The sequence below is a fragment of the Schistocerca nitens genome, chromosome 5 (assembly GCF_023898315.1).
Source record: "Schistocerca nitens isolate TAMUIC-IGC-003100 chromosome 5, iqSchNite1.1, whole genome shotgun sequence".
Taxonomy (NCBI): Eukaryota; Metazoa; Arthropoda; class Insecta; order Orthoptera; family Acrididae; genus Schistocerca; species Schistocerca nitens.
In genome coordinates, this window is record NC_064618.1 from 831,964,764 (window position 1) to 831,984,953 (window position 20,190).

General features: G+C 45.2%; 1 protein-coding gene across 1 annotated transcript in view; it reads right to left on the reverse strand.

Annotated features, from left to right (window-relative positions):
- The window catches only part of LOC126260744 (protein apterous-like), a gene marked incomplete at its 5' end in the record, with an annotated part of 346,928 nt that extends 332,652 nt beyond the window's left edge, over positions 1-14,276 (reverse strand). The window contains one exon of the mRNA XM_049958083.1: positions 14,068-14,276. Within this exon, the coding sequence (XP_049814040.1) occupies positions 14,068-14,276 (209 nt within the window). The remainder of the gene's footprint in view (positions 1-14,067) is intronic.
- Positions 14,277-20,190: the final 5,914 nt, after the last annotated feature.

The window sequence follows — 20,190 nt, forward strand, 5'->3', positions numbered from 1 at the left end:
TCCATTGAGAATGACATGCTGCGTTCTGTTATCTAGGAACTCTTCAATCCAATTACACTATTGGTCTGATAGTCCATATGCTCTTACTTTGTTCATTAAACGACTGTGGGGAACTGTATCGAACGCCTTGCGGAAGTCAAGAAACACGGCATCTACCTGTGAACCCGTGTCTATGGCCCTCTGAGTCTCGTGGACGAATAGCGCGAGCTGGGTTTCACACGACCGTCTTTTTCGAAACCCATGCTGATTCCTACAGAGTAGATTTCTAGTCTCCAGAAAAGTCATTATACTCGAACATAATACGTGTTCCAAAATTCTACAACTGATCGACGTTAGAGATATAGGTCTATAGTTCTGCACATCTGTTCGACGTCCCTTCTTGAAAACGGGGATGACCTGTGCCCTTTTCCAATCCTTTAGAACGCTACGCTCTTCTAGAGACCTACGGTACACCGCTGCAAGAAGGGGGGCAAGACCTGTCTGAATCGGCGAATTAAAATATCGTAGATAGCATTTCACTTCCTTTACATCAGCCGGCCGCAGTGTCAGAGCAGTTCTAGGCACTACAGTCTGCAACCGCGCGACCGCTACGGTCGCAGGTTCGAATCCTGCCTCGGGCATGAATGTGTGTGATGTCCTTAGGTTAGTTAGGTTTAAGTAGTTCTAAGTTCTAGGGGACTGATGACCTCAGCAGTTACGTCCCATCGTGCTCAGAGTAATTTGAACCAACCTTTACATCACTGAGGTGTATTACGGACAAATCTGATCTGTCTGTTAAAATACTGCAGTAAGGGGATAAGAAACGAAGCCCAACTTTCACAGTAACATTTTCTCCATTACGTGTTAACCATGTGAATGCTCTTTCTTACAGTTTCTGAAGTCTGAAGGGCTATGGATTTCTGTTTTGGCATTTCCTTCTATTACTGTGTTTGCCACTTCTAAGTAATAGAGATGGATCTACTGTCGTCTCACTCCTTTGTCCTCTGATGTGCGCTTATTCTTTTGGCTGTTGATGTTTTACAGGTCAGTGTAAGTACAACTGCTATAGCCGTTTATGGTGTTACTCTTCTTTCTTGAATATCCTCGTTTTTTATGATCACTTTTTTGTTTCTTACAATATTCCTTTGAGATGGAAGAAAATTTTGTTTTTGTAAATAAATTCTGTTAGTACATTCTTGGCAGTTTACTTACGCAAGTAGTGCACTATACACTATTTGATTATTATATGATACACAAAGGTTCGACAGGTTATCAATGGACGTGAACCTTTGTTGTATTTTTAAAATCGTATGTTGAAGAGGGAGAAATAAAGTGAATGTGAGCACTGAGTCGAAGAAATCTCGACGGAATGCACGATGTCCAAGTCACGCACACGCACGCGCTCGGGCGCGCGTGCACACACACACACACACACACACACACACACACACACACACACACACACACACACAGAGAGAGAGAGAGAGAAGGGCCGTACTCTTCAACAAGTCACGCTACACGGAGACTACCGCCCAGAACAGTGCCATTACGGCACTGTCAACTAACTGCCTGTAACTGAACGCAATGTGAATGCACCACTTTTCGCCAGCGACTTGAAATTTAAGACACGGTGAGCAAAGGCACTGCCCACTCACTAGAGAGGAGCGGCATGACAGCCATCTTTGATGTCAGAAGATGAATAAGACGCTATTACAAACTTTATCTATCGGGAAGAGCATCGCCATACGGACAAGTGGAAATAAACGGCGTTCGGACAGATCTCCGAAGTAGAAAGGCGAGCCAGGATGACAAGTGAATTGCAACGTAAATAACCTGTTCATTGGAAGGCCACCACACGGGAAGGTAACTGCTTAAAGGCGTGCACACACACACACACACACACACACACACACACACACACACAGGCGCGTGCAAGCGACTTCGTGCAGAAAAAGAGAAGGCCTGTAAAATAAATAGACCCACAGAAAAAATAAGCAGCCTATCGCAGAGAAGAGACCGAGTTCGCCCCACAAAGAAAAAGTTGCCTTCAAAGACGAGCTGAGTTAAAGAAAAATAGAAACAGAAACAAAATAGCAGGGCATGGAAGAAAAATAAATGCCGGTCTTGGCGCGTTCAAAGAAAAGTGCGCGCGGCGGACTCACACGCCCAAAATCCCCCCCACCTTTTACGTCTTCCACAAGACAAAAGACCGGACGTGCAGAGAGGAAGAGCGTGCGAGCAAGTTTATGGAGAGAGAGATGGGAGAGGGAGAAAAAGAAAGAGGGGGGAAGAGAGAGAGAGAGAGAGAGCATAAAGCTCTGCTGCGTGACGTAGCCGTGGAGGCCCGAATTTGAGACCCGCCGGGCGGCAAAACTAACTCGCATTCGGTTCGCCGCTCCGCCTTTCGCGGCTGTGTAGGCAACGTGCATGTCCCGAGTTTCAACTGTTCCGGTCCGCTGCCGTCGTTTATGGAGGCCCGGGTCTCGTTCAGCCGCCACTGTGGTAACCAGGCCTCCGCCGTGTGCTCACGTCGGGACACGCGTGTCTTCAGGTCAGCCGAGCTCCGAGCAGCTGTCACGTGGCTTTCCTGCTTAGCGTCTAGTCAGTGCGGTGTGCCCAGCAGAGGCAGCTTAAGAAACTAAACAGTATGCAGTAGAGTTGTGGCGATTCGTGAATGAGTCGTTCATTTGAACGACCCTAAATAAAGAGTCGTAAGAATCGAATCGTGATACGGACGAATCGTCGTTCAAAAGAATCGTAAGAACGATTGCGTGTTTCCGAGTCGTGACGATTCCAAGTTCCAACGATTCATCGATTCTTAGTACGCTATGCTTCGAAGGCAACTTCCGAATCGTGCCGAATGATTACGACCGCCAGGTGGCAGTCAAGTGGAGGATGCGTGTGAACAAAGGAAGCTCGGAACGAACAAACGAAGTTCGTGGGCCGTAATATTACTCGTGAAAACCAAGCTGACATTTGGCGGTGGCTGACGGGAACGAGCGTAAAGGCATTTCCCATTTACTATCCCTATATAGTGCACATGGGCGGATTCATATCATCCTACGTTTTTCTGTGCTCTTTCCAATTCCACAGCACCTTATATTTCACAATAAAGCAACTGTCAGCCCTCACACACTGCAAATGTAGCTTAACTTTTTGTTTCGTCGAAATACAAAGCATAGGTATTTTGCTTTTAATTTGTCTGAGAACTTGCTTCTGCCACTACTATTTATGTGAGAAGACGACATACTTCTAAAGTGTAGGATACAATCGTATACAGCGACATTACTTCACTGCTAATTTGCTAATTCTGTTAGTTGCACCAGTGCCGCCACTAAATGGCTGTCGCACTAGACCAATATTACAGAGCGAATGTAAGCTCTCTAACCAATACCTTTCTTGACGGATCGCCGTGTAATACCGTCTTTAAAATTCTAGTTTTCGAATGTTACCGTGTTCAGATTCATATTAAATGTTAGTGAAGTAACGTCGCGGTATAGGATTGAATCCTATTGTTTAGAAGTATGTCGTCTTCTTACGTAAATAGCAGTGACAGCGGCAAGTTCTCAGACAAATTAAAAGCAAAATACCTATGCTTTGTATTTAGAAGAAATTAAAGTTAATCTAAATTTGCTGTGTGGGAGGACTGTCAGCTGCGTTATGAATTACAAGGGTGATGTGGACTTGGAAAGACATTTAGCACAGGAAAACTTAGGATGATATGAGGCAAACCACGTCTGCCTCACTGCTAGATTTTCTTACTATAAAACAGAGGTCTGTAGTTAAATACGTTCAAGCCACACAACCAAACTGGCATACCACGTAATTTTGCACCACCTTCCGCACAAATCGAGTCCTCTTTTCTGGCATACTGAAATAAAACAATAGATGCAATCAAATCAAACGTGACCTTTCAACAATTAAGACATTACACGTATAAATCGAGAATCACACTTGCAACGTCATTTGCATGTTTACTCATAAATGAACTATTTGTGGCATATCTTATGACACAGTTCGATTCTAACCCCATTGACAATTTTAGACATGTCCTGCCATCTGTGAGTAAGATGTAGAACTTTTTGCATTCCGTAAGAATCGTGCCATCGAAGACTAGAATGAATCGTGAACGAATCGTAGTAATCGATTCGCAATGTGAGATTGAATCGTAGGAATCGAATCGGGAAAAAGAATGCAGTGTGCAGAACAGTGGGTTACTCTTAATTTACCCACGGTATCGGTGGTTGGTTCCCTGGCCGTCGGCCATACAGCATATGTTGCGCTGCATCAGTGAAGCTGGAGATGTCTTTGCCACGCATATGAATGTGGAAACAGGAGCTACGAGTTAAGAATGAAACGCAGCTGCAGTCGACAAAAGCTTTGTGTTGGTGAATATATAAATGTACTATGACAACCCATTATGTCTCAAACTCGTCTAGGCGTAAATAAAGCCTTATGAATAGTGAGTGGTTGTGTATTTCAAGTAGCATAGCTCACTATCGATATTCCTGGAAGGGTCCATGGTTATCGCTACACACTACTCTGATGGTAAGGAGGTTCATTACGTTTATTATGCAGTGCAAATGCACACCGAATTGTTCAGGTTTTTCATCACGAAACAACATAGTAAATTTTTTGTCCGTATACAGTAGACAAATGGGCATACAGACTGTAAGTTTCACTGTGGACTTTATCAGTGTGACGTCATGTCTGTATGATTAACTGTACTATTATCGGATAACAGAGCAAATCAGACAGGTCGTCCGCCGTCTGGAAGAGACACTCGCCTTTTGCTACGACAACTGCGCAGTTCCCTCCGGTAACCGCACAGTTTGCACAGACTTGTCGTTACGTCACTTGAACCTCCACCTGTTGTCAACATAACCTCCCTGAAAAAGAGAGAGAGAGAGGGAGTCGGTGTTTTACCTTCTACTGAAGGCTGCTGGAATATTCCGAAACTTTCGGTTATAACTTCTGCTAATCATACTGCGTGAAAAGAAGGAAAAGCAGCCACGTACGAAGTTTTAATAGAAGAAATTGATATTTCTGAAGCCTGACTTGACTGGTGGTAGTGAAATGAACGAAACAAACGATCTTCGATCCGCTCTTCGAAAAGAATTATGAAGACGCAGCGTAGCTGCAAACACGCAACGAACTTGAGCTCTTCTTTCTCTATCACCACTCGTCTCTTTATTCCGAGGGACAGTGCACAGAATGACAAATGGTTCAAATGGCTCTGAGCACTATGGGACTTAACTTCTGAGTCATCAGTCCCATAGAATTTAGAACTACTTAAACCTAACTAACCTAAGGACATCACATACATCCATGCCCGAGGCAGGATTCGAACCTGCGACCGTAGCGGTAGCGCGGTTCCAGACTGAAGCGCCTAGAACCGCTCGGTCACGCCGGCCGGCTACAGAATGACAGAACTGAGAGAAAAATGACTGTAGCTTGTCAGGTTTCAGTTCTGCAACTACAGATTTTGACTTGGAGGAATAACTGGGCAGCTGGACTTCAGATAGTTAGGCTCCTTATTGCGAAACTGTTAAGTCGGAGAAAGCAACAAGCATCATCCCCATTTTATCTTTGATCGTTTCAGTTTAGCAAGAAGTTAAATCGTCCCATGTATAGATATGGTGTGAATGTGGGAAAAACCGAAGACAGGTTTTTAAAAAGTGGGTTTTTACCAATTTCATCTACAAATTTAGTTAAGTATATCGACCTCAGAGACCGCAGTTGGCTCTAAGCACTATCGGTCTTAACATCTGAGGTCATCAGCCCCATAGAACTTAGAACTGCTTTAACCTAACTAACCTAAGGACATCACACACATCCATGCCCGGGGGAGGATTCGAACCTGCGACCATAGCAGCCACGTGGTTCCGAACTGAAGCACCTAGAACCGCTCGAGCACTGTGGTCAGCGGACCGCAGTTGGTTAGATTTGTAGCACATTGTAACTGAAACGTCTAAATACACCCAGTCGGCAAAAACACTTTAAGGGTTGTCCCAATTGACGACAAGCCGCTTATGGCGCCCGAATTTTGCGGCTGGAAGCGAAGACTATTAAGCAGTCTGTTGTAGTCAGTCACCACCTTCCTCTCCGTATGCGAAAATATTTTTCTGACGCCGACCTATATAGAGAAAAATGATCATCGTAATAAAATAACAAAAATAGGGGCTAGCACTGAAACATTTAAATGCTCATTTTTCCCATGCTGTTCTTGCGTGGAATGGTAGACAAGGTTCTGAAAGTGATTCGATGAACCCTCCGCCAAGCACGTTAAGTGTGAATTGGATAAAGGTCATGTAGACGCACATACACGTACGTAGTAACATGGCAGCACGTTGCTGGTTAACACATTGTCAAAGTACGACATTAATCGGTGTAAGACGCTTAAGTACTGTTTGTACCAGGACGGAAGTGCAAAGCTTTAGCTGTCCACGACCGAGTAGTATCACTTCGGCTTCCAGGTTCAAATGGCTCTGAGCACTATGGGACTTAACATCTGAGGTCACCAGTCCCCTAGACTTAGAACTACATAAACCTAACTAACCTAAGTACATCACACACACCCATGCCCGAGGCAGGATTCTAACCTGCGACGTAGTGGTTGCGCAGTTCCAGACTGATGCGCCTAGAACCGCTGTGCCACAACGGCCGGCCGGCTTCCAGGACTCTCAGCCACTCTCAGAGTAAAATTAACATCAGATATGTCCACTCTACTTGATTACTTGCATTTACACCTGCGAGGAGTAAACTAAAAGTCAAGGAAATGACAAATCTTGAAATGTTGAGTGATAAATCAAGTGAGATAACGGAGTGTTACATAGTTCTCTGATCCTAAGACGTAAGGAGAAAATTCAGATCAAAATATGAAATTAAGCCGTTTCTTTTAAGTAAAATAATGTTTAGTCATATCTGGACATTCAACAGTGCGGCATACTTAATTTTCCGCAAACTGCAAATTAAAAAAATAATGATTGGCCGTCATCAATATAAATTTTCGTGTCTGCTAGTACGACATACTGTAGTACTGTACAACTGCATATTAAATGATTTTCGCAATCTGCTAGCAAAAAATTATTTCATCGTGTTCAGGAAAAGGTATCAAAGTCATAGACAATATTAGTCTGTAATCGTACAATGCAATCCTAAAATTCAGTTTAAAGTAATTGTAGAGAATATCGTGGTTAACCGGCTACGCTGTTCAACAGAGTATAAATCATACCCGCTGGTAGTAGAATACCCTGGCAAAATGACGTCAGTCAGTCACATCGTTATGGTACATTACTACATCAGCAAATGATTCATACAGGTCCTTACGATAGAGTTACTGATTTAGACAGCAGTCGTTTCAAGATTTACATTTTCTTGTGCTTTTGTCACCGAATTTTACTGGAAAACAATATTATCCAAATCATAGAAATTTTCCTGAAATCAAATGCTTTTTTTATTGTTTTTTGATAAAAACATGACGTTAGGCATGGAACTGTAGAGCAGGCGGTACGGTGGAAAAGATCACGAAATCTTTTTAGGGGAGAAAAGCCTGTTAAGGATGTCCATAAACGAAAAACAACTCCTTACCCCCGATATCTAATAATATCAAACCTCTTACAATACTTTTCAGCTATCATCTTAAGGTCGACTCTATTAATGACTCTTTTGGGAGTGGTATTTCATTCATGCGCCACTTCCAGAAACTAATCCGGGGAAAGACAATGAACGAGAAAGACTTTAAAACGAACAAACCTGCTCTTTGATGACCGCAAGTGATTCAAGAGGATTCTCAAATTACGGAACAGGAAGAGAAATACTACTCTCATGAATCTCGTTACCGCTGGTGCAGCGAGCGATTTTATGTATTCTGCCCGCTTACTCTCAAACGTGTAATACTTAACAGAAATCAGGTACTCTCGGATACGGTTACCATAATAAACAGCGGCGGGCATGTTTACTTTAATAGCGACCTAATAATCACAATTTATTTTACATTGTAGATTAATCAATTTAATTTTGAAATTCCCATCAGATGCGGCGGGCCGCAGCCGCCGCGCCGTAGCGCACTCCGTGCGTAACGCGGGGCATTTCCCGATCGCCTCCGAATCGATACGAGGAACTGGTTCTTCCCTATCCCATTAACGAGCACTCTGAATTTAGATTAATCTAACAGCTACTCGACCGGCGTATTAACATACGATTATTATAATTGTGATTATTACTGACGCGGCGATTATGGTAATTTTGACAGACGACGTGGCATGAGGAGGAAGTCATCCCGTCCGTGTTCTCTGTGACGTAACGGGAATCTCTGGCTGCACGACCTTGAAGAGGCCGACCCGCCTTCCCGAGGAGCGGGCCGCTACTTGATTTCCGCTGGGAAGTGATTACACGTAAAGGCCTTCAGTTCTTCCCGAAGCTAGGTCTCTGTATTTTCAATTTCTTCTTGTTACGTCGTGTCCTCTTTCCTAGTGTACATAAATGATGACGTTCCTGGTCGTGCCTAAGTAAAAATAAGTCAGTATAACATTCCGGAAACAATTACGCAGAGAAAGTGAATGTGTTTTATAATACCTTTGAGCTAAAACTTTATCCGTATTATCGCCTCTTCAGATTCATAGAAAAATGCTGTATTTTGGGTACATTTTGTGTCTTTTATTTTGAGATGCATATTAGTGCATATACGTCTGCATCACTTCTTTCGTACACAGTTCGGAAAGTTTAAGTTCACGCTCTATGAAACGCCCTGTACTTCAGACACAAGACTCGCATTTGGGAGAACGGAGCATCAGATCCGCAAACGGACGTCCAGATTTAGGTTTCGCGTTGCTTCTCTAAATGACAAAAGGCAAATTCTGGCATGATTCATTCGAATAAGAGACAGCCGATTTCCTTTCAAATTCTAGTTCAGTTCTGCCCTCAAAGGTTCTTCCATGAGAAGAATACCTGTTGATTAAGGTCGGGTGATCCACACACGCAGAAAGCTCTAGAAGGCCCCCCCCCCCCCCCACACACACACACACATATAAAAGAAGTGCCTTAGCGGATAGATAGTAGACAGGATCTCACATCTGAGACTACTGTCCGAGGCTTTAGTGACCTCAGGTAGGGTCGTTACCCATCACAAACCGAATGGTCTTAAGTTCGCGTTCCGCTTCTCACGCGAGTAGCTGATCTGCAGAGTTGTACAATGAAGATACAGCTCTGTGTGTGTGTGTGTGTGTGTGTGTATGTGTGTGTGTGTGTGTGTGTGTGTACGAAAAACTACATAAATGAATGTAGCATTAGTGTGTAAAGCGCATCTGTGGTTAGTGACACTTTGACACCCTTTAGTTCAAAATGGTTCTAATGGCTCTGAGCACTATGGGACTTAACAGCTGAGGTCATCCGTCCCCTAGAACTTAGAACTACTTAAAGCTAACTAACCTAGGGACATCACACACATCCATGCCCGAGGCATGATTCGAACCTGCGACCGTAGCGGTCGCGCGATTCCAGACTGAAGCGCCTAGAACCGTTCGGTCACTCCGGCCGGCCAATACGGTGAACTTCTGACCGAAAAGTCTAGTATGAATTGTAGCAGCGTTGCCACTACTTTTTACCCAACCCAAGAATAAAACATTTCCTCGGATTTGGTTTTGCCTTGAGGAGAGACACTCCTCTGACTTGCAGGTGTGTGTCTCAACTTTTCCTCTGCGCGTCTCACGTCTGTATAGTTTCTGTCGTGCGCAGTAAAGGTGCAAATGTGAAACATTTGGACACTAAGATGCGACAGCTGAATCAGCCTTTGGCGGTGTGCGCTTCCACGAATTCAGTCACGGCGGCACGGGACAGTCATGTTAACGGCCGCGGCGGAATCCCCTCGCGAGCGACCTGCAAGCGTGCAGTTGATAAAGGAGCGCTCCTCCGTAACAACCGTAACTCGCGACCGCAGCCGCAGTAGAGCGAGAGAGGGGGGGGGGGGGGGGGGCGCCTCGAGACAATGCCGATCAGAGGGCGCTGGCGGACCGGCCCGGGCTGCGCTGCGCTGGCCGAGTCGCTTCTTGCGGCGTCCGCCGCAGCCACAGCGGCCGTGGATCCGGCTCGGCCGTCGGTAATAACAAGGCGGGCGTTTGTCGGCTCGGCGCATTATGGAAAAACAAACACGATGGCGATAGCATCGCGCGGACAATGGGCCCCCCGGGGGCCGCCACGCGGGCTGCAGAAGGATCGGGATAGCGGGGGAGGGGGGTGATGGACATAGCGACGGCGCGCGTGCCCCCCCCCCCCCCCCCACACACACACGGCGCGCCCGGCGCCGTTTCCCTCCATTTAACACGCTATCTCCGCGGACGGACGAGGAAGAGCGAGTGCGGCGCGCGCATGCAAGATCTCGGTCCGGCGGGCCGCTGCCTGGAAACGGCGGCCTGGCGGGTCTGCGATCCTGTTCCCCTGATACCGCAACATCGCGATTGCTAAAAATGTACTGCGCGCCCGCGGACGGCCCGGCGCGGCCAATCTATCTCTGTTTGTTGTTGCAGCCTCGAGCTGTCTGCCCCGTGCCGTGTCGGGTCTCGTTCGTCATTAAATTCGGTGACTGTCGGCTGATACCTATCGTGCATAAGGTTCCACTCCATTTCCAGTTAAAACACTTAATCTGCTATTTACCTCTCAATCCAACATAAAATTAATCCGTCCCTCGAAATAATAGAACGCTACAGTGCACGCTCCTGACTAAGCAAAATAATATTTGTATTCAGTCATGATTGCTAGTTAATACCAATATGTTCATGACACTAGCTTCAGCAAGTGTTTGTCATCGACAAATGCCATATGAATATCCACGGAAACATTCGCCCAAAACTAAAAAAAAAAAAAAAAAAGTTAAACGAAACTTTTTGAAACTACTAAATCGACATTTTTCGATGACAATGACTTCCTGCAAACAGTAGTGTCAAGATTTTTGTAAGAATTAGTGACACAGACAAAGTGGACCGCCAGGATAGCAGAGAGCGCTAACATGCTGCTTCCTGGACTCGGGTAGGTTCCCTGAAACTAACATCGCCAAATCCGTTGTAACCACGCCGACACTGCGGGACACAGACACAGACAAAATGATAAAAAAAATTGAAAATACTTTTTTGTAGGCAAATTGGAACTCGTGATGTGCAGATAACACTATACCAGTCTATAGAATTTCCAAAATCAGTTTGTCTGCTACTGATGTGCGGATTAGCTGCGACAGCAGCTAAAACACCTATTTGGGCATCATCATTCGTTGCAGGTCGTGGTTGACGTTTCACATGTGGCTGAACACTTCCTGTTTCCTTAAATAACGTAACTATCCGGCGAACGGTCCGGACACTTGGATGATGTCGTCCAGGATACCGAGCAGCATACATAGCACACGCTTGTTGGGCATTTTGATCTCAATAGCCATACATCAACAAGATATTTACCTTTTCCGCAATTGGTAAACGGTCCATTTTAACACGGATAATGTATCACGAAGCAAATACCGTCCGCACTAGCGGAATTTTACGTGATACCACATACTTATACGTTTGTGTCTATTACAGTGCCATCTATCACAAAGCGAAAAAAGTGGCCCAACTAAAACATTCATATTTCTTTACGTACTACACGAATATGTAATAAAAAATGGGGGTCCCTACTTTTAAAAAAAAGCGCAGTTGATATCCGTTTGACCTATGGCAGCGCCATCTAGCGGGCCAACTGTAGCTCCATCTGGTTTCCCCCTTCAAGCTAGACGAGTTTCGTTCTTTGTAGTTTTTTCGTTTGATGCTTATTTCGTGATACATTTAGCCCGGTCGCTATGATATTTGGCCTGGTCACTGTAAATGGACCAGGTTGTATACTCGCGACTTCAGCATTTAAGAACACGGAGGCGACGCTAGCGTAAAAAAAATTCTTAATCTCGCTATCGAGCGTAAGGGAAAATTTTTTCTGCGGAACCTTTTAGATTTAAATTTTAACGATCGAATTTCTGAAGACGTAGATGCATTCATAACGGAATTTAGTGGCGAAGTACTGATCGTACCATCTGTTATTAGTTTGGCAAGTTTCGTATCATTGTCGATACTTTTGTAATCGAGCAGCTGTTATAGTGCATCCCGTTGCGGAAATACCGGGTGATCAAAAAGTCAGAATAAATTTCAAAACTTAATAAATCACGGAATAATGTAGATATAGAGGTAGAAATTAACACACATGCTTGGAATGACATGGGGTTTTATTAGAACCAAAAAAATACAAAAGTCCAAAAATGTCCGACAGATGGCGCTTCATCTGATCAGAATAGCAATAATTAGCATAACACAGTAAGACAAAGGAAAGATGATGTTCTTTGCAGGAAATGCTCAATATGTCCACCATCATTCCTCAACAACAGCTGTAGTCGAGGAATAATGTTGTAAATGTCCGGAGTTATGGTCAGGCATTGGCGTCGGATGTTGTCCTTCAGCATCCCTACAGATGTCGGTCGATCACGATACACTTGCGAATTCAGGACACCCCAAAGCCAATAATCGCACGGACTGACGTCTGAGGACCTGGGAGGCCAAGCATGACGAACGTGGCGACTGAGCACACGATCATCACCAAACGACGCGTGCAAGAGATATTTCACGCGCCTAGCAGTATGGGGTGGAGCACCATCCTGCATAAACATCGTACGTTCCAGCAGGTGTTCATCAGCCAGGCTGTGGATGATGCGATTCTGTAACATATCGGCATACCTCTCACCCGTCACGGTAGCAGTTTTGCTGTCCAGCGCATCTGTGAACTTTTTTTTTGTTCTAATAAAACCCCGTGTCATTCCAAGCGTGTGTGTCAATTTTTACCTCTCTATCTACATTATTCCGTGGTTTATTAAGTTTTCAAATTTATACTGACTTTTTGATCACCCTGTATGTGAAGAAACGGTCTCTCTGCTATAAGCAATAAAAAGGAAACAGTAGGAGAATCAAGAAGGAAACGGAAAATAGAAAGCTTTGCACTGTAGTTTTCGGGCGTTTGCTCTTGTAAAAGCAGCAACACACATCATTAGTTCGTTTATTTCGTGCAGTACGTTCGATATACTGTAACCCTGTCGGAAATGGCACTAGTGCGGAAATTCAATATACTCGCGACTTCTGCATTTGATAACACGGAGGCGACGCTAGCGTAAAAAAATGTTCTTAATCTCGCTATTGAGCGTAAGGAAAATTTTTTTCTGCGGAACCTTTTAGATTTAAATTGTAACGATCTAATTTCTGAAGACGTAGATGCATTCATAATGAAATCAGTGACGAATTACTGATCGAAACATCTGTTATTAGTTTCGTATCATTGTCGATACTTTTGTAATCGAGCAGGTAGTAGGTACGGGTGATCAAAAAGTCTGTATAAATTTGAAAACTGAATAAATCACGGAATAATGTAGATAGACAGGTACAAATTGACACACATGCTTGGAATGGCATGGGGTTTTATAGGGAAAAAAAACATAGTTCACAAAATGTCCGACAGATGCACAAAATGTCCGACAGATGCGCGTCGTTTGGTGATGATCGTGTGGTCAGCCGCCACTTTCGTCATGCTTGGTCTCCCAGGTCCCCAGACCTCAGTACGTGCGATTATTGGCTTTGGGGTTACCTGAAGTTGCAAGTGTATCGTGATCGACCGACATCTCTAGGGATGCTGAAAAACAACATCCGACGCCAATGCCTCACCATAACTCCGGACATGCTTTACAGTGCTGTTCACAACATTATTCCTCGACTACAGCTATTGTTGAGGAATGATGGTGTACATATTGAGCATTTCCTGTAAAGAACGTCATCATTGCTTTGTCGTAATTTCTTATGCTAATTATTGCTATTCTGATCAGATGAAGCGTCATCTGTCGGACATTTTTTGAACTTCTTATTCAGTTTTCAAATTTTTACTGACTTTTTGATCATCCGGTAGATCTTACAACACTTGCGGTAACCTGTTCTGGAGCATCCCAGTGCGGAAATATTTAAGACGATGTGAGAAAAGGGAATGGCGATCCTCTCTTCCCTCGATGGCGCCGCTTATAAGTAGGCAGAGGCGGCGTCCTACCTGTGGTAGTCCTTCTTGCAGTAGATGGAGCCGTCCTTGGCGAAGCAGGTGCCCTCGCCGTCGAGCGGCCTGCGGCAGGCGTAGCATATGAGGCAGTTGGCGTGCCACCGCCGGTCCACGGCCAGCAGGTAGTAGCGGTCGCAGATGCGCCTGCCGCAGCCGGCGCACACCACCGCGTCCGCCTGCGGCGTCGCCGGCGGCGGCTGCGGCGCCTGCGACGGCGGCTGCGGGGGCGGCGTCGACGACGCGTCGTCGAGGCCGCGCCGGCCGGCGCTCAGCTGCGACGCCGCCGACGAGGAGGAGGGCGTGCTGCAGCCGCTGCTGCTCGCCTCGGCGTCGCCCATGGAGGACGAGTCGCACGAGGTGAGGGGCAGGTTGGGCGACAGATCGCGCGACGGGTCGTACGCTGCGCCGGCCGCCTGCTGCTGGTGCTGCTGCTGCTGGAACACGCGAAGCGCGCCGCGTCACAGCTCGGCCTCATTACGGCGGCCATACTCGTTCAAGCCTTAAATGTCCAAGCTACTAGCAGATTGAGCCGTGCGTGGCTCGTGTTCCCGCCATCATGTATTTTACACCCTGTTTGTAACGTACGTCCACCTCACAACTTAAATTACTACAGTCACTGACAAGGGAACCTCCCCATCGCAACCCCCTCAGATTTAATTATAAGTTGGCACAGTGGATAGGCCTTGAAAAACTGAACACAGATCAATCGAGAAAACAGGAAGAAGTTGTGTGGAACTATGAAAAAAATTAGTAAAATATACAAACTGAGTAGTCCATTCGAAGATATGCAACATAAAGGACACAGGGAGTCAAGCAGCGCTGTGGTCCCATGGTTAGCGAGAGCAGCTACGGAACAAGAGGTCCTAGGTTCAAGTCTTCCCTCTAGTGAAAATTTTAATTTTTTATTTTCAGTTTATGTGACAAACTCTTATGTTTTCATCATTTTTTGGGGAGTGATTATCACATCCACAAGAAAACCTAAATCGGGCAAGGTAGAAGAATCTTCTTACCCATTCGCTAAAAGTGTACAAGTTAGGTGGGTCGACAACATATTCCTGTCATGTGACGCACATGCCGTCGCCAGTGTCGTATAGAATATATCAGACGTGTTTTCCCGTGGAGGAATCGGTTGACCTATGACCTTGCGATGAAATGTTTTCGGTTCCCATTGGAGAGGCACGTCCTTTCGTCTACTAATCGCACGGTTTTGTTGTGCGGTCGCAAAACACAGACACTAAACTTATTGCAGTGAACAGAGACGTCAATGAACGAACGGACAGATCATAACTTTGCGAAAATAAAGAAAGTAAAATTTTCAGTCAAGGGAAGACTTGAACCCAGGACCTCTCGTTCCGCAGCTACTCACGCCGACCACGGGACCATGGCGCTCCTGAGCTCACGCTCTCCTTGATGTTGCTTATCTTGCGCATGGACTACTCAGTTTGTATATTTTACTAATTTTTTTCACGGTTTCACACAACTTCTTCCTATTTTCTCGATTGATCTGTGTTCAGTTTTCCAAGGCTTATTCACTGTGCCAACTTATAACTAAATCTGAGGGGGGTGCGATGGGGAGGTTCCCTTGTGAGTTGCTGCTCTTGCCTGACTGTGACCGGCGCTAGCGCGTATCGGTATATCCGCTCGTAGAATCTTTGCCAGACTGCTATTACTTCCCGGTCGTTGTCTGTCGTGAGTTCGGGTTGCAAGTTCGCGTCTGCCAGTCAGTTGGAATCGGCTGGAGCGCAGTCAGGACCCGGCAGTCGGGGAGTTGCAATGCGGCAGTAGTGCAGTTGGGTTGGAGCAGTGAGGTCAGCGTCGGCACGGCTCGCCCGACCATTGCCGCCGCGCATCGCTCGAGCAGGGACACGGTCTTGGTGGGTCGTCGGTCAGTCGTCCTACCGGACGACGCGTATTAGCTCCCTGATCGTTCACGAGTCGAATGTGTCTGTGTCCATCGACTCCCGATTTGTCTTTGTGCGTGCTTAGTTACTGTTGGCTACCGGTTAGGTGTTCGTGCAAGTGTCAGGTTGTGTGTGTGGCTGGCGTTATTTCCACTGACGACTTTTTTAGATGTTGTCGGCATTCTGCGGGAGTCGGTCGGTTGCTGCGGACGAGGGAAGTTATCTCAGCGCGGTGCAGTCGGCTGGGTCCGCCGGCGGTTCCTGCGCAGTGTCGGAGCGTGTGGGGAGCTGTCCGATCGCTACGAACTTCGTGGTTCACAGACCCAGGACAGAGTACTTGTTGCAACTACCCACTCTGCGGAAACGCACAATGCAGGCATTTCGCATTCGTATGCAACAATCGACAGCACCCTTGCCTGTCTGAATGCCATCACGAATAAGAGACCAAGAAGTCGTCGGAAATGCTCGCGGCCGAGTCCTCAGTAGCATCAGCTACTCTTTCTTTACGAGGTACCGTCAATTCGCGCAGTCGCTATTGCAAATGATGTCACCAAAAGCAATCACCGAGCGAGGTGGCGCAGTGGTTAGCACACTGGACTCGCATTAAAAAAAAATGGCTCTGAGCACTATGGGACTCAACTGCTGAGGTCATTAGTCCCCTAGAACTTAGAACTAGTTAAACCTAACCAACCTAAGGACATCACAAACATCCATGCCCGAGGCAGGATTCGAACCTGCGACCGTAGCGGTCTTGCGGTTCCAGACTGCAGCGCCTTTAACCGCACGGCCACTTCGGCCGGCGGACTCGCATTCGGAAGGACGACGGTTCAATCCCGCGTCCTTCCATCCTGATTTAGGTTTTCCGTGATTTCCCTAAATCGCTCCAGGCAAATGCCGGGATGGTTCCTTTGAAAGGACACGGCCGACTTCCTTCGCCATCCTTCCCTAACCCTATGAGACCGATAACCTCGCTGTTTGGTCTCTTCCCCCAAACAACCAACCAACCAAAAGCAATCACTTCGTTAGCGGCAAGGAGCCTGGGCTCAGTTGTGTGGTTCGTTACGCTGGTTCGCTGTTGGGGAGGCTTTCCTGCGAGCAACACTGAGTATTTCTACTGCTGAAATTTGTCCGCCATGCGGTGCAGTCAACTATACTGGTTGACTACAATTCAAGTGTACCAGCGGAATTTTCTGCGCATCCTTTCCTCACCTGTTGTCGCTGTCCAACATGGCGTGTAGTTTTGACAGCTAATACATATTTCATTGCGGATGACCACGTTCGTAACCTTTTGTGTTTGAGTTCTCATGTACTGATTGGTGGCAAGCAAGTCATTTTGTCGGTCGGCCCGTGGCTGTGTAGTTGGGCTCACCACCTGTCTCACCTAAGTGAACGAGGGCAGACCGAGGTGTTTGTCTGTTTATAATCTATCATAGCCAATGATTTCAAAAAATTCTTGTTTTACTGGCTTTTATGTACTTTTGAATTTTAGAATCTTGTTTATGTTGGTCTGTTCACCCTTGCATTGAGTCTCTCAGCCTCGCTATACGAGGTGTGGCTAGAAAAAAACCGGACTACTACTGGTGAAACAATAAAACGAATGCAATAAGGCTGAAAGTCGCGTGGCCTGTCACGTGACTCTCGCTCCGCCTACTGCTCGAGTTTCATCTGCCTCCTGCACTCAGTCTGCCCGTGGCGTCTGTTTTAAGTAGTTGACGTTTTGTCTGTGCGTCGGAAAATGTTGAGTGTACAGAAAGAACAGCGTGTTAACATCAAATTTTGTTTCAAACTAGGAAAATCTGCAAGTGAAACGTTTGTAATGTTACAACAAGTGTACGGCGATGATTGTTTATCGCGAACACAAATGTTTGAGTGGTTTAAACGATTTAAAGATGGCCGCGAAGACACCAGTGATGACACTCGCACTGGCAGACCATTGTCAGCAAAAACTGATGCAAACATTGAAAAAATCGGTAAACTTGTTCGACAAGATCGCCGTTTAACAATCAGAGCAGTGTCTGAGTTAACAGGAGTTGACAAAGAAAGTGTTAGGCAGATTCTTCATGAAAGTTTCAACATGAACAAAGTGTGTTCAAAAATGGTTCCAAAGTGTCTCACAATTGAACAGAAGGAACGCCGAAGAATGACTTGTTCTGACATCCTGGAAAACATTGAAAGTGATCCCACCTTCTTACAAAATGTTATTACTTGCGATGAATCGTGGTTTTTTACTTACGATCCCGAAACTAAACGCCAATCGATGCATTGGAAAACTCCTGGTTCTCCACGACAAAAAAAAGCACGAATGTCAAAATCGAAATTCAAGGCAATGATGATTTTTTTTTTACATCAAAGGGATTGTGCACATTGATTGGGTACCAGAGGGACAAACAGTGAATCAGCATTACTACATTAGCTACCCTACGTGAAAACTGAACGATTTGTGGAGAAAAAAGTCATGGATCCTTCACCACGACAATGCCCCAGCTCACAGTGCGTTGTCAGTGAAGACGTTTTTGGCAAAACACAACATTCCCATCTTAGATCATCCACCCTACTCACCTGATTTGGCCCCCTGTGACTTTTTTCTTTTCCCTAAAGTCAAGTCAGCTTTGAAAGGAACTAGATTTGTGACTGTTGAAGCAGTAAAAGAAAAAGCGACGGAAGTAATGTATGGACTTACCGAAAATGATCTGCAGCATTGCTATGAACAGTGGAAAATTCGTATGGAACGGTGTAGAGACCGAGGAGGAGAGTACATTGAAGGAGATAACATGAAATTGTAAATAATTGTAAATAAATGTTTTTTCCAGCATCAGTCCGGTTTTTTTCTAGCCGCACCTCGTATATAATTATTTTATTTACAATTTAACTGCATGTTTTTACCACTTGAGATTTATCTTGTTACTTTAAGATTTATTGTTTGGAGATGTTACTAATTTAATAAACTACAATTTTGAGTGAACCTGACCGACACCTTATTTGGTCCTTTCCACAATCCTAATCACCTGTTCAGCCCAGCGGGTTTGGCGGGCGGTTCACAGATTGCGAGCTTTTTTTTTTTTCTTTCTTCTTCCTTGAAGTAAGAATAGAAACCTAGAAAAAAATAGGGCCGCGAATACTCACGGCTGAGAAACGCTGCTGCACCGAATTACGAACGGGAGTAGAGCTTCACGCGCAAGTCAGTACTTCGATGACATGAACGCTTCTGCACAAGGGCGACCACTGACAAAAATAAAAATAAAAGGGTAAGTGTAAAAAAAGCTGTTACTTCAGATATGTTAAGACTCATCTCTACTTTTGTTCCTTGTCCACATTAATCTTGATCGCTTTCCTCAGGGTTCATGCTCTCTAAAGGAAAGGCGAACAGGTGATCGTCCGCCCCCGTTTATCTTAATATTTCTCTCCACTCTGGCACAATAACAGAGCATCACAGAGGATCAAAAATATTATGCTCTTTGTAACAGACTAAGAAATTCGTATTTCATGGCAGACTTGTCATATCAGCCGAAATGGATCTAATTTCACGTTACTGTGGTATCAAAACTAGAGTCTCCAGATGAGATGTCTTTCGAAGTGATAAATACGGGAGGAATTATGATAATTGTTAGACGTCCCTCTTGGATTATGGAAAGATTAGAGAAAATGGAAACGTACTTTCGAGAGAATCATTCTGGGATTTGCGTTAATTCTGTCGGGAAGTTATTGGAAACGTAATACTGAATGCCTAGATAGGAAATGAATTTCTGTCCATCCGTATACGATTGCACACTAGCGATATACAAGGATGTTCTGATACACTCTTACCATTCGTTAGCTGTTATGGTGAAAATTTAACCATGACTATTAGGAGAAAGTGCAATTGTCCTTGTCTGTGTTGGACACCTGTGCTTGGTTTCATAGGAACTGATGGAGATATCCAACATTACTTCATTTTAAATTATCTTGTGAACGATGGAAACAAGTAATATTTTGTTTATTACTTAACTTCCTAAACCTAAATGTAATCACATCGACGGAAAGCGTGTAGAAGATTTTTAAGACCATAGAGTAAAAGTTTTATGAAATTATTGCGTGAATCGCAAGGAAAGCTATAGCTCATAATTTCTTGGATTGCCAGGCTGCTTTAAAAATTATATGGATGTTATCTCCCTTCATATTTATTCTTTTAATACAGGGAAGTAGTCAAAGGTAAAAACAGAGTTACAATATCATAGTG